The 23109-nt window shown below is 44.0% G+C and overlaps 1 protein-coding gene across 1 annotated transcript; it reads left to right on the top strand.

Annotated features, from left to right (window-relative positions):
• Positions 1-944: 944 nt before the first annotated feature.
• On the top strand, positions 945-22920 carry ZNF771 (zinc finger protein 771). The gene is made up of 3 exons (XM_027874718.1): positions 945-1043; positions 1435-1605; positions 21583-22920. The coding sequence occupies exons 2-3, from the start codon at positions 1444-1446 to the stop codon at positions 22402-22404; spliced, it is 984 nt and encodes a 327-aa protein (XP_027730519.1). The 5' UTR covers positions 945-1043; positions 1435-1443; the 3' UTR covers positions 22405-22920.
• The last annotated feature ends 189 nt before the right edge of the window (positions 22921-23109 follow it).

The following is a 23109-nucleotide window of genomic DNA, read 5'->3' as shown; positions in this document are numbered from 1 at the left end:
CTAAGCCCATAAATCTTTTTATGACATCACATGATATAACGTTGCAGAGGCTCTGCCAAATAAGTAGAAGAATCAGTGGGGGGTGAGTTCAGACGAAGAAGAAATACAAGCCCTAAGAGAAGAGTTGGAACCTTGAAGGAGGTGTAGGGCTTAGATAAGAGAGGGATGTAGGAGGGGAAAGGGATGGAGCTGGAGAAGAGAGAGGAAGAGGAAAGAGCAAGGATAGAGAGGGGAAACGAATGATGGAAGAAGGGAAAGGAGGGATAAAGCTGAGGAAAGGAAGGACAGAGGTGGAAAAAAGAAGGGGTGGAACTGAGGAATGGGTTGCAGTTAGGAAAAAGAGGGATGATGTGTAATTGAAAGCAGGACATTGAAAGCAAGAGGCCGAAATGTCCCTGGTCCTTGTGGGGGGCAGTGTCCGAGTCACGGAATGTCAGAGCTTAGAAGGGAACCTTAGAAGCCATCTGTCTAGTTCCACACCCTCATTTTACAGAGTGGGCAAGTGACTTGCCCAAGGTCACAAGAGTAGTTTGGGGCAGAGCTAGGATTATAACCCAGGTCAGCCAGTCCAGCCCTTTCCAGGAGCACGTCGCCCCGTGGGCCACTGGGCTGCAACGGGAGGACAGGTTCGCGGGACTGTGACCCAAGCTGGAGCCCCGACTCGGGGGGCACACGGCGAGGGGGAAGCCCCCGGGTGGAGCTGGGACCGGAGCCCCAGCGTCCGAGCCGCTGGGCGGTCCCACGCCAGGGAGGGCTCATTGGAGGAGGAGAAGGAAGAGGAGGAGGGGGCGGGGACGCCCCGGTCCGCTCCGGGGGTGGCTCGCGCGCTCCTCCCTCCTCCGCGGGGCGGGGCGGGTCCGGAGGAGGCGGGGCTCTGGCGCTCCGGCCAATCGGCAGGGCGCTCCCCGGAACCGCCCCCAGCCCCCAGCCCCAGGCCCCCTGCCCCGACGCTCGCAGATTCTCGGCTGCTACGGCAGCCGCGGCCTCGCGTGCGCCAGGACGCCGAGGTTCCCCGCGAAGTAGAAGCAGTGGGCGGCGGCTCGGTGAGTCCCCCGCCTCCCTGGCCCGTGGCCTTGGCCGCGTCTGGCAGCCCCGCTTCCGGGGGCTTGGGGCGGACCCTTCGCTGGCCGGGGGAAGGAGAGCGGGGAGGCTGGGAGGGGGGCGGGGAAGGAGGGGAGAAGGAGGGGGCGGGTGACTCAGCCCTGGGGGAGGGGAAGCCGTAGGAGGGAGGGTCTTCGGAGAGAGGGGCGAAGGGGGAGGGGCCTGGAGTGAGTCCGGAGCTGGCGGGGAGGGGGGCCACGGGGAGGAGAATGGGCCGGGGGGGGGGGGGGGGCCGGGGGGGGGGGCGGCGGGGGGGGGGCGGGGGGCGGGGGGGGGGGAATCTTGGTGGGTTCTTGCTTTTGAATTTCGGGCCCCCTGTCCTCTGCCGCTCAGGGGCTGGCCATGCCGGGAGAGCAGGAGGAAGAGGAGGAGGAGGAGGAGGAGGAGGAGGAAGAGGAGAGAGAGATGCAAGAAGAGATGGTGCTGCTTGTGAAGGGCGAGGAAGAAGAGGGTGAGGAGAAATATGAAGTGGTCAAGCTGAAGATTCCAATGGATGGCAAGGAGGTAGGTCCTCCTGCACACACCCCTCCTCCCCCTCACCAGGCTGCGGGCCTGGCCATCCCCCCTTCCAGGGGTCTTTGTATCCTTCTCCCTGCCTCCATATTCTTATGTGGCCCTTTACTCCACAACAGGATGGCCAAGATGTTGTCTGGGTACCCCACTGGGCAGAATGATCCGGGGAGGAGTGTGGAATTGGCTGAGTTCAACCAGGTTCTTGTTTGCCTATTAGCCACATCTTTTAGGCTTGACTTAATTTGTGACTGATTTTGAATCTTGGGGCCCAGGCCAACTGTCTTGGCTGGCCCTCCCTCACCATGGACTTAAAACCTATTAACTCTGACACTGGGATCTTATTCTGAAGTCTAACCCCAGTCCCACTTGCTGTAGTCGGCACAGGGACTGTTCATCATGCTTTGCCCTGGGGGAAGGTCAATCTGCAAGTGTTTGAGTCTCTACCATTTGCCTGTGCCCTCACTGAGCATTGTGGGAGAGACCAGAAGGACTTGGCTGTCATGAGGGAGTGTGTGATAAAGGCCAGGAGTGAGGAGCTACTGATACTGAGTTTCTGAAACTAAACTGGAGGCAAGAAAGATAAGACATACTAATGTTCTGAGATGGGGGGAAGGGGATGCTGCTAATGGTCTATTTGGGATTCCAGACAGACAAATGAAACACTTTGTTTCCAACTCTCTGAAGCATTTACCATATGTTTTTGTATGTCATAGTCATCTCTCTTATTCTTTACTAGACTGGATGCTGCATGAGGGTAGGAACTGTGTCTTATCTAAACTTTGTATTTTCCCTACTGTCCAGCATAATAATATTTTGTATCCTGAAGGCTCTTAATAAATCTTTCTTTAACAAAGGTATGAAATAACCAAAGAACAGAAGAATACACACATCACGCAGTGCTAATTGTAAAATAGAGACAATCAGAGCAAAATGTGTTGGAGATGGTGTGAGGTAGCAATTCAGGGGAATTTCCTGGAGAAGGTAGACCATGAACTAGGCCTTGAAAAATGGGTATTGTCTTAAAAAGTCATTTCTGAAAGGGATGTTGAGAAATCATTTAACCTGACCCTCTGTGGAGGAAATTGAGGTTCAGAGAGGGGATAGGACTTGCCAATAATCAATAAACATTTATTAAGCGCCTACTATGGTTGTTAGGTACCATAAAGGACTTTTAAGTGCCAAAACAGAAAAGTTTGTGTTTTATCCTAGAGGTAGTAGGGAGCCACTGCAGCTTTTTGAGGAGGAGGGTCATGGTCCGACCTGCATTATCATTTTGGCAGCTGGGTAGAGGTTGAATTGAAGAGAGTGGAGGCAGGGAGACCAGTTGAGGCTGTTGTGGTAGTCCCAGTAAGAGATGATGAGAGCCTCAACTGCCGTGATTGGTGTGAGGAGGGAGGAGGAGGCAGATCTGAGCTATGTCAGGGAAATAGAATTGAAGAGCTTTGGCAATTGATTGGATATGCAGGGTTAGAGAGAGTGACTCCTTGTCTGTGAACCCCTGTGATTATGAGAATGGTAGTGTCCTGAACTGAATCAGGGGAATAAGGAGGAGAGGTGAACTTAGGTGAGTGTGTTCTATACATACTGAGATTGAGATGCTTACGGGATGTCTAGGTGGAGAGGTCAAGCAGGCATTTGGAGATGGGGGACTGGAGCTCAGCAAAGAGATGAGGGCTGGATATATAGGAAAAAAGGAAGGCAAGAAGGAAGCATTTATATAGTGCCTACTATGTGTCAGCCACTGTGCTAAGCGCCTTACAAATATTATCTCATTTGATCCTTTCAACAGCCCTGGTTGTTAGGTGCTATTATCCTTTTGCAAATGAGGAAACTGAGGCAGATAGAAGCTAAGTGACTTGCCCAGGGTCAACCCAGTGTTTGTGGCTGGATCTCAGGTCTTCCTTTTCCAGGTCCAGCACTATCTCTATTGCACCATTTAGCTCCCTCTAGATAGGATTACATTCCCTCCCTTGAATGTACATTTGTAGTGACTGACCCCAGGCCTGGCTTCCTTTAAGACTCAACTCAAGTCCCACTTTCTTAAAGAGACCTTTCTTGGTCCTCCCTATCCCTGGTAGTGCCTTGCCTCTTGAGATTACCTTCTGTTTACATTGTATGTATTTTGTATATGGGGTAGCTCTGTGGTACCATAGTGCACAGAGAGCCAGGCTGGAGTCAGGAAGACTTCTCTTCCTGAGTTCAAATCTAGCCTCAGACACTCACTAGCTGTGTGACCCTGGGCAGGTCACTTAACCTTGTTTGCCTCAGTTTCCTCATTTGTAAAATGAGGTAGAGAAGGAAATGGCAAACCATTCCATTATCTTTGCCAAGAAAACCCCAAATGGGGTCACGAACAGTTGGACTCCAACAAATCTTGTATGTACGTAGTTATTTTCCTCTTGTCTCCCTGTTAGAATGTGACCTCCCTGAGGGCAGAGACTGTATTTTTGCCCTTTTATGCACACTATCTGGCACAAAGCAAGTGCTTAATAAATATTTCCTGACTGAGCCATCTGCATAGAAATGATGCTTGACTCTCTGAGAGACAATGAGATGACCAAGGCTGAGAATACAGAGAAAGAATAGGAGATGGCCAGGGCAGAGCTTTGATGTACACCCACAGTTAGAGAGTAAGAGTTGAATGATTGATAGACCAATAAAGAATACAGAGAAGAGGGGCAGCTGGGTGGTGCAGTGGATAGAGCACCGGCCCTGAAGTCAAGAGGCCCTGAATTCAAATCCGGCCTCAGACCAAACACTTGACACTTACTAGCTGTGTGACCCTGGGGAAATCACTTAACCCCAATTGCCTTTAAAAAAAAAAAAAAAAGAAGACAAAGAAGGAATGGTCTGATAACTGGGAGAACCCTGACATAAGAATGTTGCAGAAGGAGTGTGCTCTTCACATCTCTTCTTCGAATACTGCAGAGAGGTCCAGAAAGATGAGGGTTGAGAAAAGTCCACTGGATTTAGTAATCAAGATTACTATTACCTTAGAGAGAGCAGGTTTAGTCAAGCAGTAGAGACAGAAGCCACGGTGCAAGGGGTTAAGAAGTAAGTAAGAAAGGAGAAGCAGTGAATAGTGGCAGCTTTTTTCTCTAGGAGTTTAGCTGTGAGTATGAGGAGAGTTGTAGGGTAGTAGATTGAGGGGATGGTAGGGTCACCCAGGTGGCAGCTAACTGGCAAATTGGATAGAGTACTGGGCCTGGAGTCAGGAAGACTTGAGTTCAAAATTGGCCTCAGACACTGGCTATATTACCCTAGGCAAGTCACTTAACCCTGTTTGCTTCAGTTTCCTCATCTGTAAAGTGAGCCGGAGCAGGAAATAACAAAACACTCCAATATCTTTGCCAAGAAAACCCCAAATGGGTCATGAAGAGTCAGACTCGACTGAAATGACTGAACAGCGGGTCACACAGAATCAGTGGCAGAGCCAGAACTTGGATCCAGGTCATGTACCTCTCGATCCATTGTTCTTTTTCAAGGCACCACAAACAAGGGAAGAGGTCAACTTACTCATTGCACAAACAGGAATTCAGATTTGACAAACATTTATTAAATACTTCCTGTGTGGAGAGAAAGCATGGTACTAGCTGAGATAAACAGTTTAGATTAAATAGTCCTTGCCTTCATGGAGATTACAATCTAGTAGTGGTCCTCTAGACTAACCTATAACCAAAATATAGTTCACCTTACAATACACAACTTCTTCCACTCTGTGTCACTGTTCCCTCCTTTTATTCCTCCAGGCTAAAGATCTGTATTCATAGACTCTCACTTAGAGTTGGATTCAACCTTAGAGGTCATCTGGTCCAGTGATGTCAGACTCAAAATAGAAAAGGATTCATGCCTTAGCATATTGACTTAGAAAACCACAAACTAACATTATCTATTTTGTGTTATATTTTTATTTTAATCTCTTTCAGGCTTTACCTCTAGAGTTGTCACCTTAACTAGTCCAACCTTCTGCCCACACAGGAATTTCCTTTTTAGGGTTCCTGACAGATGGGTATCTAATTTCAGCTTAAACACATCCACTGATAGGCAGTTCACTGCTGCACAGTCTATTCCATTGTTCAACAGCTTTGACAGTTAGAAGTGTCTGCCCATATGAAACTGAAATCTGCCTCCTTATAACCTCCCCTAATTGGTCCTGGTTGTGCCTTCTGGTGCCAGCAAAAACAGATCTATTCTCCTTTCCCACAAAATGGCCCTTCAGATGCTAAAAATAGCTATCATTCAATTTAACAAACTTTTTTTTAAGGCTGCAATATAAATTTATCCTGGTTATGTGATATCTATCACATTATTTTTAAAAAAATATATATCTTTTTATTGATAACCATTTGTTATTACAGTACCCTCATTCACTAATATATCCCTTTCCTTTGCCCTACCCATTGAGCCATCTCTTGTAAAAAAGTTTGGTTTTTTTTATGCAGCAAAACTAACCAATACATTGATAGTATCTCACCATTTATGCAACATCTGTAGTCGTCTACCTCCATCTCTCTCTACGAAAGGAGAAAAATGCATCTACTCAATACTTTTCTGGGGCCAAGCATTGCTATTATAATTATACAGCATTCAGTTTCATTGCTTTATTCTTTCTATTTACATTGTTGTAGTCATTGTGTATGTTTCCCCTCTCATTCTTCCTAGTTCACTTTGTATCAGTTCATGTAAGTCTTCCCATGCTTCTCTGAATTCTTCATCTATGTTGTTTCTTACAGCATGGGAATATTCCATTACATTCATTTTTGATAATTTAACTATTCCCCATCAATACTTCTAAGTACCTATTATCCGCAGGGCACTGTCTCTCTGTGTCTTTATTTCTCTAGACTACAGATCACTCCTTAAAATGGGGCATGTAGAACTGAATGTAATATTTCAGATGGAGGATTCCATCCTTCAAGGCCCAGTTCATGGCCTCCTTCCATGGAGCACACCCTGAATGATTCCTGTGCATGTCCATGTCTCTTAACTCCTTTTGTCCTAGTCAAAAGGACCAACCAGCTCAGAGTACAGTGGGACTGTCACCTCATTCATCTGGACATTATATTCACATAACCTGAGATCACATCACCCTTTTCTGCAGCTTCATCACTACTTTGACTAATATTGACCTTATGGTCAACTCGCATACTAGGATCTTTTTCATAAGAATGCCTATTGCTTCCATTCTACTTATATAATTTATTTCTTGAACCTAAGAAGGGTAAGGCTTTGCGATTAGACCTATTAAATTTCATTTCATTAGTTCTGGCCTAGCAAGCCTGTCAAGATATTTTGAATCCTGATTCTGTCTTCCATTGACTCAATTGTTCTCCCCACTTTGCTGTCATCTGAAGATTTACCCACCAGGGTGGTCATACCAACCCTCAGAATTGAACCATTTCTAAGATCCTGAACTATAAAATTCCCTTCTTTAAGAATAAGCTCTTGTTCTTCCACCTTCTCTACTATCTTTCTCCTCCCATTACTTTTTCTTCATTTTTTTCATAACTCAGTTCCTCCTCATCTTTCCATTTTCCCAGTCTGTCAATCCCTGTTTTAGCCTTATATTCTTTTCCAAAATCTGTATCTCTGCTCCTCAACCTCTCCCAAGAACTCTTGTCTTCCATCTGCCTACTAAACACCTTCACTTGGCTGTTCTCACTGGAACCTCAAACTCAGCATGTCCAAAATTCAACTTATAATTTATATTCCCTCCTCCCCCCCCAAAAATTTGATTCTTCTTCTAATTTGTCTCTGTCTTTCTTTATGTATAGGAATTCACATGTATGTGCACACACACACACATACCCTACCCCTCATCCTCCTGTCCATTCTGGCTTGAAACCTTAACATTATCTCTGACCTTCCCCTCTCCCTCATGCCTCACATACAGATCTTGTTAAAGTTTAGCTACAGTCACACCTTTCATCTCTGTACTCTCCTTTGTACTCAAGCTTCAGCTACTCCAGCTCAGATTCTTTATGACCTCTTGCCCAAATTTTGCTTTTTTAATTGTTGGTATCACCTGGGTTTTTTGTTTTTTTTTTTTGTGGGCAGCTAGGGGGCGCAGTGGATAGAGTGTCAGACCTGCAGTCTGGAAGACTTTTCTTCCTGAGTTCAAATGTGACCTCAAGACACTTTCCAGCTGTGTGACTTTGGGCAGGTTGCTTAACTCTGTTTGCTTCCGTTTCCTCATCTGTAAAATGGGCTGGAAAAGGAAATGGCAAACCACTCTAGTATCTGCCAGGAAAACCCCAAAAGGGGTCACCAAGAGTTGGACACAACTGAAAAGACAACTGAAAATATCTATTTTTCATTATCTTCTTTTCCAAATATGTTTCTCTCTCCTCTATCCAGAGAGCCATCCTTCAAAATATATTCTACAAAAGAAAATTTAAAAAAAAAAGCAATTCAATTAAACTAATACGCACATCAACCAGGATTGACTGTATATACAGTGTTGCATACCCATAGTCCCTCACTTTTGTAAAGAAGGGAGGGAGGTACATTTTCTCATCTTTTCTTCCATTTCAAGCTTGGTCATTATAATTACACAGCACTTTTTTTTTCCTGTTCTTGTCCCATTCCTGTGGTTATCATGTATATTGTTTCATGTTTCTATTTACTTCACTTCATCACTTCACATAAGTCTGTGCTTTTCTGGATTCTTCACATTCATCATTTTTTACAGCACGGAAATATTCTATTATGTTCCCGTACCAAACCATATTATGGTCTGTTTAACCATTCCTCAGTCAATGGGCATCTGTTTACCTTATTTCCAGTTCTTTGCTACTACAGAAAAATGCTGCCTTAAATAATCCGTTGTGTATGAGCGATTTCTTTCTGTCTTTGACCTCCTTGGGGTTTGTGCCTAGCAGTGAGATGTTGGGCCAAATCGCCCAAACTTATAGTTTCCTAACTTGTCTTCCTGCCTCCCTTCTCTCCAGTCTACAGTTTACCACTATCTGAGTAATCTTCCTAATGCCCCATTCAGATCATGGTACTCTCCTCCTTAAACAAAACAAAACACTTCAGTGACTCCCCATTGCCTAGTGAATAAAATATAAATGCCTGATCTTGGCATTTGAGGCTGTCCACAACCCACCTTTCTACCCTGATCTCCTATGGGTACGCTAAATGTTCTCCACATTCTAGGCAAACTGGACGACTTTCTATTCCTGATCATATCCTGCCATCTCTCTTCTCTGTGACTGAAATGGCTTCCTTTTCTCTCTGGCTGTGTTGAAAGACAGAGGCATCCTTTCCTTCTTTCCCTCAAGGTTCATGTCAAGGACCATCTCATCCATTCATCTATGAATGAAGTCTTCTGTAATTCTCCCACCTCTTCCGTTTCTTAATGAAAACAATCTCTCCTGCCTCAAATTTCTCTTAACATTTTGCCCACACTTTTCCTTTTCTCTTATCACACATAACCCTAATATCATAGTCATTTTTTTACTGTTTACCTTCCCATATTATATTATCTTATCCTGGAGATCAGGCACTGAATATATAGATTAGCAAGGGTTCTTTGAGAGCATCTTGTTTAATCTGCTCATTTTACAGAGAAGGTTGTTTTTGTAGCTGAACAGGACCAAAATGGCATCCCTGTGTCGGGGTCAAGGTACAGTGTGCCTGACTGTGGCTAATCAGGACCAATAAGGGCTTGGAAGGTTCTACCACAGGTGGGGAACAAATAGTCCATATGAACATTTGGAATGGAGATGTCTCTAAATTTGTGCGTCTCATGCTTCTTTTGAGCTACCGCAGTTCTGCTTTGCTCCTAGATCACAGCACTTCTTTGCAGGTACGACATCCTGGGCAGTTCTATGCCAGTGTCTCTGGTCTCACGTGAGCCCTGTCCTATGTCTCACAGTCAATTCCAAAATTCTTCAGAGAGACCTTGAGTGTGTCCTTGTAACACTTTTTTTTCAGATCATTGTCAGTGTTTATTCTCTTCTCAATAGGAAGTACTAACCTTTTTCTCCTCCCACTTAATAGTATTTTATTTTTTCCAATTACATGTAGATAATTTTCAACATTTACTTTTATAGGATTTTGAGTTCCAATTTTTTTTTCTCCTTATCTTCTCCCCCTCCCCAAGATGGCAAGCAATCTGGATATACGTGTACGGTCATGTTAAACGTATTTCCACATTAGTCATGTTGTGTAACACTTCTGACCTCCATGTGAGTGATTGCCTTGTGTGAGTTCTCTGTAAAATAGTCTTTTAGGCAAATGTATGTTTGGCATTTGAACAAGGTGGCCAGCCTACCAGAGTTGTGATCTCCAAAGTAGACTTTTGCATGCTTGGCAGTTCAGCTCTAGAAAGGACCTCACTGTTTGGTACCATATCTTGCCAGGTGATCTTCAAATTCTTCCTAAGACAATTCAAATGGAAGAGATTTCAATTTCCTGGCATGGCACTGGTAGACAGTCCAGATTTCATAGGCATACCACAATGAGGTCAGCACAAGGGCTCCATAGACCTTCAGTTTGGTAGTTGGTGTAATACCTCTTCTCTCCCATACTTTCCTCCAGAGCCTCCCCAACACTGAGCAGCTCTGGCAATGCATACATCAACCTCATCATCTATTTGTACATCCCTGGAAAGTATGTTGCCAACTGAGAGAGGGGTCACAGTGAGTTAAACAGAGGAGAGGAAATAGACTCAGAGAGGGGACACAGTGAGTCAGTGAAAAGAGCTGGGATTAGAACCCCGGACTTCTTTTTTTTTTAATTAATTTATTTTGATTTATCAACAATCACTTCCATATGCTTTTGAGTTTAAAATTTTTCTCCCCCTTCCTCCCCACCACCCTCCCCAAGATGGTGCATAATCTGGTATAGGTTATACATATATATTCCTATTAAACATATTTTCACGTTAGTGATGTTGTAAGTAAGAATTAGAACCAATAGGAGGAACCACCAGAAAGAGGAAACAAAACACAACAGAAGAAAAAAAAATAGCAAATAGCATGCTTCCATCCGCATTCAAACTCCATAGTTCTTTCTTTGGATATGGATAGCATTTTCCATCATGAGGCCTTTGGAGATGTCTTAGATCCCAGTATTGCTGGGAACGGTTAAGTTTATCAGTATTAGTCATCTCACAACGTGGCTGTTACTGTGTACAACGTTCTCTTGGTTCTGCTCACTTCACTCAGCATCAGACCATACAAGTCTTTCCAGGTTTTTCTGAAGTCTGTCTGCTCATCATCTCTTATAGCACAATAGTATTCCATTACATTCATATACCACAACTTGTTCAGCCATTCCCCAATTAGTGGGCATCCTCTCAATTTCCAATTTTTTGCCACCACAAAAAGAGCTGCTATAAATATTTTTGTACATGTGGGTCCTTTTCCCATTTATATGATCTCTTTGGGATTAGAACTCAGGACTTCTTGAAAAAAAATTTTTTTGTCAGTACATTTTATTTTTAAATCACCTTCATTTTCTTTTTTAAATATTTATTTTATGTTCTGAATGTAGCAAACACCAAATAAAATGGGTATTTCCACATACACAGTAGAACAGAAAGAGGATTGTACATGAAAGCTTTGTTATGTACAACTTGCTTTTCTTTTAAAGTAAGAAAAACAAAGCCCTTGTAACAGATACATATTGTCAAGCAAAATGAATTTGCACATTGTCTCTGACCCTAAATATTTGTCTCATTCTGCATCTTGAGTCCATCATTTTTCTGTCAGGGGGTATCGCCTTCGTTTTCCAAATATGTCACTCCCCAGAGAGCCACTGCTTATAACGTAGAATAACAGTGGGATTGGGGATGCAGGTTAGCAAAACTAACTGGTGCATCAATCGAATTTGATGGTGTATACAATGGAAACCAGGTCTTCTAACTCCTGGTCCAGTGCTCTTTCCAGAATTAAAAATGTTTGGTCCTGGAGACAGGGCTTAGGGACACGGCTGTTGGTTCTCATCCTGAGCTCTGACCAGGGTGGCCGGGAACAGCAGTAGCCTCAGGACCCAGACTGAGAAGCAGCATGACATAGTGACTTGGAGTGAGGGAGATGTGGTTTAAATACTGCCTCAGACACTTAATAGTTATGTGACCTGAGGCAGATCTCATCTCTGATCTTCTCCTGAATGTTGGGAGCTGGACTCAGTGATCTCTAAGGTATCTTCTAGTTCTAAATCTTAGGTTCTTATGACTAGGGCGGATGATGACAAGACAGCCCAGTTTTCAACATGAGTCATTTTTTCAGAGTCGTTTTTTCATCATCCCTCTACGTTTTTAATTCTTGGGTGATGACCTCAAAGGAGAAAGGCCAGGTGACTGGGAGACCAGATACCCAGATGGGGAATGGTCGGAACTACTGGTAAGTCGGAGCAGATTAGGAGAATTAGAGTCCAGGGAAGTCCCAAGAGGGCAGGGAGAACTCAGCAGATTCTAGAGATCAGAGCCAGGACTGAAGTTAAAGTAGTTAGGCAGTAATGATCTGGCACCTGGGCAGAGAGAGGCCAGGCAACAGATGCAGAACCACCAACAAGAAGAAAGAGCTTAATATTGTGCCAGAGCGTCCCCTTGGTTGCCAGTTCCTCCTTGTATGTCTCATTGCGGCATGGAAGTAATCCTGGGTCCTTAAAGGCCCTGTGTGTTCAGTGCAAAAATTCTGGAAGATGCTACCACCCTGGAAAGTCATCAAGGACAGGTCTAGAGACAGATTGTATATCCGTGGTCCAGAGATCGGCCTGACCAGCTTCGGAGAGGCTCCGAGGTAGCAGGCTGGCAAAGGCTGATGGATTTTCTGGCCATAGCCATATATGAAGACTGTCTGTGATGGTGTGAAGAAGTTGTTAGCGGGAGTACCTACAACATCCGAGTTAGGGATCTTGTGAAATGTCAGTGGTATTGTGGAATAATGTGGAAAGCAGGTCTCAAAACCAGGAAGTCCTGGGTTCAGGTTTTGCCTCTGACATAAATTGGCTGTGTGATCCAGAGCAAGTCACTTTATGTCTCAGTGTCCGAGGCAACTATCTCAGACTGTATATTGAGGGAAAGATGCTGACCTGCATTGATTGAGGGAGTTCCCTAAACTAGTGAAATCCTAGGTCCAGCTCCTATCCTTGAAATGCTGACCAGCCCCCTAAGAGACTCCTCAGAGGTCTCAGTGTGTGTGGGCCTGCGCCAACAGGTAGAGGCACTTGCATTGGGAGTGTGACAGGGTAGAGAGCAGGGTACTTCTGCACAAGTGTTTGTTCCATGTTGAACATGACAATAGCTCTTGGATGTCATTTTATACCTTTTATTTTATTCCACTTTTGTGTTGACATTGTCTTCTGATCTCCATGTCTTGTTCTGCTATATTCCTCCTCATCAGACAGAATTCATTCATTAAATGCCTGGTAGGTTGCCTCACTGGCACTTCAACTTAGCTTAATATCTTTCCTCCTAAACCTGCTCATTCCTCTGACTTCATTGTGTTGGTCAGTAGAACACCAATCCGTTGCCATTTTCAAAGTCTTGGTTTTATCTTTGATTTTTTCCCTTTCTCCCTTCTTCTCATGTCTGTACAGGTACCAGGTCTTCCATAATAGCTCTCACCTTAAATCCTGTCTCCACAATATCTCACATCTCCTCCTTGCTGCTCCAATGCCACCACATGGTTCAGACTCTTATCACACACACCCCTGAATTATTGTAGTTGTTGCAGAATAACTAACAGTTACTCACTACCAATCTCTATGCCCCTTTAGACTGTTGTCACAGTAATATTCCTTAGGTAGAGCTCGGGTCTTTTCACTCTCCTATGCAAAACCTTTGGTCATCTGCTACTGTCTAGTGAGAAAAATCCCTTTTCCTTTGTCTGACTTTCAAAGCTTCTCACAATCTGGCATCACTCTACTTTTTTTTAGCATTGTTTTAGATTATTCTCCTCCATGTATTATGTGCTGCAGTCATATTGGACTGTTAAATACTCTGTCTCACACCTATACCCTTTCTGTGCCTTAGCTCACATTGCCCTCTTAGCCTGAATTATTTTCTCCATCCAGCTTCACTTGCTGAATATTTACTCATCCTATAAAGCCCAATTCAAATGCCACCTCTTCTTTGAAGTTAGTAACCACCTAAGCCCTTAGACCTCACTTGGCAGTTTGTTTTGCAACTCTCTTATGCATGTATGATATGTTATTGTGTGTTTATATTATGTGTATGAGAACTAGACTGGAAGCACTATAAGGGCAGGGACGTTTTGTGTCTCCCTTAGTGTTCTGTCAGAAGGGAATTGATAAATGTTTAATCCATTAAAATGATTGCACACACATGGATGAAGACAGAACTATACTGGTTTGGATATGCAGTATACTCTATAAAAAAAATGTTGTTTATTCAAAATTTGTATATGTGTACATATATAATTTATATATAACAAAATAAAATGATTATATATAATTTATATGTTACACATGTGTATATGTATGTGTATAGGTGTGCATGTAGGCAAGTGTTACTTTTAAGTCTGTCTGTAGATATTATATACACATATATATGTATATATGGTGTTTTTTTTTTTTTTAAATCTCATTTTAGGGATGTGGTCTGTGTTTGGGGACACCTATATATTCAGCCTATAGTTACTCCCCATCTGTTATTCTCATACATGTTATGCCTCCCTATTAATGTTACCTTGATCCTTGTTCTGTCAGAGAATTGTAGAATTTCACAGTTGAATGGGACTTTAGAGACCGTCTGACCCAATCCATGCCTGAATATTAAACCTTTCTATAACCTCCTCAACAAATAGTCATTCAGCCTTTGCTTGAAGCCCTTCAGTGTTGGAGAGAACCTCCCCACTTCCCAAGGCAGTATACTGCACTTTTTTGGCCCCTCTGATTGTTAGGACATTTCTTCTTTATTTCATACTGAAATCTTTCCTTCTGCAGTTTCCATTGGTTGCTCCTAGGTCTGCCCTCCAGGGCCAAGAAAAACAGGTCTTCCACAAAACAGCCCTTCAAATATTTGACAGGAACTCTTATTTTCTTTTCTTTTTTCCTTCCTTTTTTTTTTTTTTAAAAGAAGTCTTTAACCTGGACAAGAGAAGACTTCTAACATGTCAAATATCTTCAGTTCCTTTAACTGATCCTGGGGCATGGCTTCTTATTCCCTCTAGCCTGGTCATCCACCTCTAATCTGCTCTGGCCAATGAGTGTTCTTCCCAAAGGGTAACTCCCAGAACTGAATATGGCCTGCCAGACCAGGGCAGAGTAAGGGGATGGAGTGGGGTTCATTAAATGTTCTCATCCTGGATCTTATGCTTCATTAATGGAGTATGAGATGGCACTGGATTTCTTGACCGCCATGTCAGACTGTTGACTCATCTTGTTTGCAGACTGTTGAACCCCTCTCGGTTCTGTTTTCATGTGAATCACTTGTCTAGCTCCTCACCAATCCCATAACTCATCTCATTGATTTTTTATGCCTGATTTCAGTTGTCCTTCCAAATGTGGGTGCTGGATTTGTTTGTTCTCATTTTTCAGAAACCTATTTCAGCCTTCACAGATTTTCCCAAGAATAGCTAACAGGTCTTTAGGTCTCTGGCATGAAAGTTGTCAAGGCTGGGATGAGACCCTTCCCTCATCCCCATTCCTGCCTGGACTCCCCTTCTGTTAGGTTTTCAATCCTGTTTAATCAGTCCTCATTCATCATTGTCTCCTTCATTTAATGCATTTGTCCAAATATAGACCAAACTCTTAAAATGAAGAGAAAAAAGTAGAGATGTCTTTAGCAAGAATAGACATAGCATTGGATCTGGCATCAGGAAGAGGGGCCTCAAGTGCTGCCTTGAACATTTACTGGCTGTGTAACCCTGGGCAAATCACTTAACCTCTCTGAGACTTGGGCAAATCCCTTAACCTTTCTGAGACTCAGGCAACTCTTTTAACACTTACTTATTAAGTTGTAGATTATTTTGTTTGTTTTTTTTTCTGCTTGGTCTTGGGCATGGAAGACATCAAATATCCTTGATTTCTTAGGGGTTCTTAACTTTTTAATGTGTTATGGACCTATGAATCTTTAGAACTGTGTTGTTAAACGCATAACCATATTGAAATATAGTTATCAAAATATGTGAAAAAAGACCCAACATTTTCACAGACCTCAGTTTACATACATCTCTTCCTCCAGTATATATTTTTACCAGTGCATGCTAGAGAGAACACACTCCTGTGTATTTAATGAACTTCTGTGTTTGTTTGTTTTTCAATTCTTCTGAGGCCATGATATTCCTTGATTTCCACATTGGGAAAATGTTGGTATTAAAAGAAGTGGAATTTTTCAGCAGTGGGCAGCTTCATGTTATTCAGAAGTTGAATTCATCAAGTTTCTGATTTTGTTGATATAGGAATTCAGTCCACCAAGACAAATCATGACTGCTTTAAACTTAGGAGTTAAAAGTCTAGTTTAAGTGATTTGTTGACAGTCATTTTGCTAGTTAAGTATCAGAGGCTATGGTGGGTGGGCTGTCCATCTTGGAGGCCACAAAGGGGGTTTATTTCTCACCTTTCATAAATTCTTGGGGTGTCTGGTGATAAATAATTCATAGACTTCTTGATTTTAGGTTGAGCTTTTGTACATAACAGAAGCACTATCTTGCCCTCGATGTGAGCTTTTATAAATATTATTTAGCATAGGCATACATTGAAAAATAATTACCTGGAATTACCATATTTTTTTTAAACTGCTAACTTATTTGAGAGAAATCTGTTACTTTTCTTTAAATATGTAAATATTTAATACACAAAAATGTAAGGCATCATAACAAATACTAACTTTGTCATTACAAAGTTAAACCCATTGTTTGACCAATGAGATGACATTTGAGGGCCTTTCCAGCTCTAAGTTTATGATATTTTAGATAGGGACTGGATCTGGGTGAGTTCACTGGAATTTCCAGGTGAGGAAACTCCCAAAACTCCCTTTCCCAGTGCAGGTCAGCACTGTCTGTGAAATTTACAGTCTTGGACAGTTGCCTAAGGAGCTCAGAGGTTAAGCGACCTAACTCTTCTTGGCTTCTGGGCCAGCCTGGTCACTGTCCACTATTTCACACTGCCCCTCATGATATTGATCTGATCAGATTTCTGCTTTGATCCTTAAATGGACCTGTATTTTTATCAAAATGGATATTCCTCCCAAAGGTGCTGACGGTAATCCAAGTGTATCTTCTTACCCTTGGTGACTCTTATCTGTGTCCTCACTGTAAATCTTCCACAGATGCTAAGAGTCTGCCTTCAAATCTCTTGACATTGCTTAGATACTGGTAAAGCATGCGGGCTGTGGGTTATCCTTTGGTCTTAATATAACTGACTCATCTCCTTTGACATACATTTCTGTAGTGAAATCCTTTATGGTGCTACTTTTGCACGGTCTTTCATTGGTAATATTGGTAATAGTTACTTAAACCTATCACATGTCTCTTCATTGCCCCATGATTGACCATAACTTTAATTCTTTGGATACTCTGGCATGCCATGATCTGTAGCATCCCTGGAAGAATATTGGTGTTTAAAAAATGGACTTTAGTTTCTGGAGTTTGGGGTCACTAAAAACAGTTTAATTTCTCATTCAATCCAGTTTACTGCCCTCCTGATCTGGTTAAAGCACAGTGCTCTAGCACATAGTAGATGGTTAATGAATGTTTTTTGATTAATTCGGTTCATCCAAAGTGTCTGTCCAAGAAACCTGTTCGAATGGACCAGTTTTATGATCTGTCCATCCAACTGCGTGTCTGTGGGCAATAGATACTCTTCATCCACTTGATTTGTCAGATGTGGATAGTTGCACTGAACTCCTTTGATTATGGATCTCTTTTAGGAGGTTCAGAAATGGTCCTGAGCTTGATGTAACAAGCACAGTGTCATTGGCAAATATGAATGTGAGGAGGGTCTTACCGTCTGTAAAAGATTCCTCTTCCATTTAGACTCTGCCCTGAGAAGCTTTGACAGCGGCAAACACTCTTGGCAAGCCTCTCTCTCCCTGTTTTATGCCTCACTTAATAATCAGCGGATTGTGGAACAAAGTCCTCTGTTGTATCTTTCAAGGAATCTTGTGTTATTAAGTTTATAATGAACAAAAAATACAGTTAAAACCTAGTTAAACTTGCAATGACAAGTTTTAATCCAAGAAAGCAGAGAAGTTTAGAGTGTTGAAGTAATGTGGGAAGTTGGGATTTCTTAAGCTGAGTAGGAGGAGGAAAAGGCCACAGATGGGCAGTTCTCACGCCTTCCCTCAGCTCTGCTCCTAGGGCAACACCTCGCTCAGTTGCAAAGCTTGGAAATCCCCTCTATCCTCTGGGATCCACATATTTGCTTGTATAGGTCTGAGCGGGGAACCTTAGAGATCATATGTCTGTGAGTGGGAGGCAAATGCCAGCTACTGGACACAACACAAACTCTTTGGGGGGGGGCACTGCCAGGGCATCCTCTCCTTTCCATCTAGCTCTAGTGGACTTCTCCAGCCTGGGAAGAGAGGCAGAATTTCTGGCCTCTGCAGCAGGCTCCTGTCTTTCCAAAGGAATCGGGCAAGGGATTCAGGCAGTCACTGATCATGCCTGCAAGAGGTGTCTGTTTCTTTGGTCTTTTGCCAACAGTATCAGGAAGACCATGGGTCCTTCCAATATGATTCCCCTGGTGGGGAGGCTGTTTTTCCTAGTTTGGCTGCCATTGCAAATACCAGCAAGGCATCATCATCAATAGTAATGCTAACATTTATATAGCATTTACAGTATGCCAGGCGTTGTGCCAAGTGACTTACAATTATTATCTCATTTGATCCTCGCAGCAACCCTCAAAGGTAGGTGCTGTCATCTCCATTTTACAGGTGAGGAAACTGAGGCAAATAGGGTTAAGTGACTTGCTCAGGGTCACCCAGCTAGTAAGTGTCCGAGGCTGGATTTAAACACAGATCTTCCTGACTCCAGACCTGGTGCTCTATTCACTGTACCACCTCACTGCTTAAGACCTGGATTCAGATTTTGCCTCTGCTGCTTACTGGTTGTGTGACTAACCAAGTCACTTCAACCTTTTTAGACCTCAGCTTCCTCGTCTGTGAAATGAGGGGGTTGGACTCGATCTTTGGGGCCCTGCCAGCTCAGAATCTTTGATCCTGTGACTTAGCCACATGACCTTGGGCAACCCTTTACCCTTCTCAGGCCTCACAAAGCATGGTGGCCGGACCAGATAACTCCCAAGTTCTATGCTTTAGGAGCCGAATCTGTGATCCTAAGACTCCTATTATAGGTCACAGGTCCGATTTGGGAAACCAGCACAGCTAATGTGAACCTGGACAGTGATTAAAATGTGTTTGGCTGTTGCCTCCTTGCTTCTGGCAAAGCTCAGCTCTCTCTCTTTGCATTGGCTTTCCTGCGGGCATCCCTATGGAGCCCCCCTCCTTCCTTAAATTGGCCCAGCTTGCCCTTCTTTTGTCTTTCTCATTTGCAATTTCATTCTCTGTAGTGAAGGGAGCTCTTGGATTAACAACCTGCTTTTGTTTGTTTGCTTGTTTACTGTTCTGGTGATGCCTGGGAAAACAGCATATTTTTCAGATGCTCTTGAAGGTCTATTTACGGACTATTGAGTGTTTCTGGATGGATGCCTGGCTCTTTAGAGCTCTTCTCTATGTGTGGAGATCTCTTTGCCTGTTTTTATTAAGCTTATTGAAAACTAAATTTAATTAATTTTCTTTCGTTTACTCATTTTCCTCAATTGAATTAATGTTAACTGTTATAAGTAAATATTTCCTGAGCTCCCCATCCTTTTCTTTTTACTTTGAATGCTGTGACTCAACAGTGCTTTTGCCATAAGATGCCAGATGCTCTTGAAAGAAAGAAGCAACATGTTTTAGGGGAAGAGTACTGGACTGGGAGTCAGTCTTGGCTCCATCATTGGCTGGTCATGTGATGTCTGAAAAGAAACAAATAAGTAAGAATATAAGTCCCTTTGCCTCTTTGGGCCTCTTATTTTATTTTTATTTGTTTTTTAAAGTATAGTAAAGTATAGTGGTGAGTATCCCTGCTGTCATGTAGGAGACTAGGGTTCAGTTCCCTTACGGGGAGCCAGACGCAGCCAAGTGGTTCAGTAGATAGAAAGTTGGGCCTAGAGTCAGGAAGACTTGAGTTCAAATCTAGCTGTGTGACTCTGGGCAAGTCACTTAGTCTATGTCTGTCTCAGATTCTTTATCTGTAAAATGGGGGTAATAATAACCCCTCCCTCATAGGATTGTTTTGATGACCAGTTGAGATAACTGCAAACCTTGCAGCACTATGTAAATGCTAGTTGTTATTATTACTATTAATATTTTTAGTGGGGTTTTTTTTTAACACCACGGACATATCCCAGTATTCTTCTGTCCTCATAGAACTCTTCCCTCATAAAGAAAAAACAGTTGAGTAAAACAAAATATTAACATAGTGGTCATCTGATGGGATATGGAACATTCAACATCCATAGATGACAGAGGAGACAGAGGAAGAGAGGAGAGGCACAGAGAGATGAGAGCAAGAGGGATACACACACACACACACAGAAAAACAGGAGAGAGGAGAAATGAGAGAGAGAGGTGTGTGTGTGTGTGTATACATAATCTCCTCTCTCTCATTTCTGTCTCTCCTCCTCTCTCCCTCTGGGTATGTGTACACACACACACACACATAACAGAGAGAAAGGAGAGACAGCAGGAAAGAGGACAGATAGAGAGCCAAGTTTCATTGTCAGACAAATATTGATCATTGACTTTAATCTTAGTTTAGCCATTATGTTGTTTCCATTTACATTATTGTAGTCAGTATATACTGTTTCACTGATTCTGCTTTTTTTCACCCTGCTTCAGTTCACATGAAGTCATGCCAAGTTTTCTGAAGCCCTCGTATTCAATCTCTCGATGCAATAATATTCCTTTATATTCATTTACTTGCAGTTTCTCCAGCCATTCTCTAATTGACGGGCTCCCCATTTTGTTTCTAGTCCTTTGGTTTGTTTGCTACCATAAAAAGTGCTACTATGAATATTTTGGAATAAGTATGACCTCTTGATGGTTGACCTCCTTGGGATATATGTAGTGGAATCACAGGGTCAAAGAGCATGAACAGTGCAGTGATTTCTTTTGAATAATTTCGGATGTTTTCCAGGACAACTGAACCAATTTACAACTCTGCCAATAGGGCATTAATGTGCCTCTCTTCACATAGCCTTTCCAAATGGACTGTTTGTGTTTTTCATCATGTTTCTAAGTTAAATGAATATGAGATGATTCCTCAGTTGTTTTCATCTTAATTTCTCTTATTATTAACAATTTGGAGGCAGCTGGTGGCACAATGGCTAGAGCACAGGGCCTGGAAAGAAAACTTCATATTCTTTGACCATTTATCAATTGGGGAATGGCTGTTAAACTTGTGAATTTGTGTCAATTCCATATATATCTTTGATATCAGAGAGGCAACATCGTATAGTAGATAGAGAGCTGAACTTGGAGTTGAGGAGACCTGGGTTCAAATCCTGCCTCTGACACCTGCTGGGTGTCGGTGTGGGCAAGTCATGTCACTTCTCTCTGTCCCAAGCAAGTTCTAAAACTACAAGTTACAGACAAATAGCCAGTCTGCATTGGTGGAAGGAGCTTCCACTCTGGTGAAATCACAGGTATGGACTCCTTCCCCCAGAAAAACATTTATATTATTGTCTGAGATGCTTGATGCAAAGTTTTTTTTTTTCCCTCTTAACAGTTCATCTTATTCTAGGTGTTTTGATTTTATTAATACAAGAGTTTTATTGTTTTATTTCATCAAAATTCTCTTCTTTGTGATTGATCCTTGTTTGGTTGTGGATTCTCCTCTAAATGAAGGGAATTGGGGTTAGCTGCTGTCTTGGGTTCCTTGCAGCCCTGACATTCTCTGTTTTTTTTATTCTTCCTCCTGGCTCATCCTCTCCTTGTTTTCTAACCCCCAGATCCCAGGCATGGCCCCTGAGCCTCCAGCAGACCCAACCCGGCCCCATGCCTGTCCTGAATGTGGCCGTGCCTTCGCCCGCCGCTCCACGCTGGCCAAACATGCACGCACCCACACTGGCGAGCGCCCATTTCCTTGCCCAGAGTGTGGGCGCCGCTTCTCCCAGAAATCTGCGCTCACCAAGCATGGTCGCACCCACACGGGGGAGCGGCCCTATGCCTGTCCCGAGTGTGAAAAGCGCTTTTCAGCTGCCTCGAACTTGAGGCAGCACCGACGCCGGCACACAGGTGAGAAGCCCTATGCCTGCCCCCAGTGTGGGCGCCGCTTTGCCCAGAGCTCCAACTACGCCCAGCATCTTCGCGTGCACACTGGTGAGAAGCCCTACACCTGCCCAGACTGTGGGCGTGGCTTTGGGGGCAGCTCCTGTTTGGCAAGGCACAGGCGTACCCACACGGGGGAGCGGCCCTATTCCTGCCCTGAGTGCGGGACGAGGTTTGCCCAGAGCTCAGCCTTGGCCAAGCACCGACGGGTGCACACCGGGGAGAAGCCCCACCGCTGCCAGGTGTGCGGCCGGGGCTTTGGTCACCGCTCCAACCTGGCGGAGCATGCCCGTACCCACACGGGTGAGCGGCCCTACCCCTGCCCTGAGTGTGGCCGCCGCTTTCGCCTCAGCTCCCACTTCATCCGGCACCGGCGGGCCCACTTGCGGAGGCGGCTTTACATCTGCGAGGGCTGTGGCCGCGGCTTCAAGCTGGCATCTGGCGTGGGGAGAGTTGGAGGCAACGAGAGAACCGACCGGTGTCCTGAGTGTGAGGGGAGCTGAGGACAGAGAAACTGGGGGGGCTGGCACATGTATCCCTTAGGAAGGAGCAGGAGCAGGAGAGAAAGCCCCCACTCTCCAGGGAGAGGGAGCCAGTGAGGGAGGTTCCTCTCCACGGCCTGGGGAGAACTCTGGGAGGAGGAGTGTCTGCCATCTGCCACAAGAAGAGCGTTAGAAGCAGCACACTACACTGTCTTGAGAAGGCCCCTAGAATGTCTCTAACGGAGTGGAGCAGCTATGATATGCCCCTGCCCTCCAGCCCTGCCTGCCTGGGTCTTTCCCTTTCCTCTCACTGAGTTTCTTGCTCTTTACTCTGCAAATATAGAATTGAAGGGAGAAAGGTGGGAACCAGCTTGAGGGAAGAACTGGGGACCCATGAGCCAAGGGCTCCCAAGGATGCTTCCAGCCCAGGGAAGGAGGAGGTCAGGGGCTTGTGATACCTGGAGGAACTAGCCCCCCCTCCTGCGTCTTACACACACTGGGGCCTGTGTTCGTGAATAAAGTATTATCCTCCTGTTACACTTTGTGGTATGTCTGAAGGAGAGAGTGGTGGCCACGCGTCGGGGGGGGACCATAGCATCTCCCTTCTCCCTCCTTTCTCCTTCCCCTCCATCTGCCCTTGTCTCTGCCTTGTCTAGAGTCATGGAATTGAAATCCCCAAGCTGGAAGGGACCTTAAAGCTCTGACGAAACCACGAACACCACCCCC

Source organism: Vombatus ursinus, unplaced genomic scaffold (genome assembly GCF_900497805.2).
Source record: "Vombatus ursinus unplaced genomic scaffold, bare-nosed wombat genome assembly UNPS02014807.1, whole genome shotgun sequence".
NCBI lineage: Eukaryota > Metazoa > Chordata > Mammalia > Diprotodontia > Vombatidae > Vombatus > Vombatus ursinus.
This window is presented reverse-complemented; position numbering and strand designations above follow the sequence as displayed.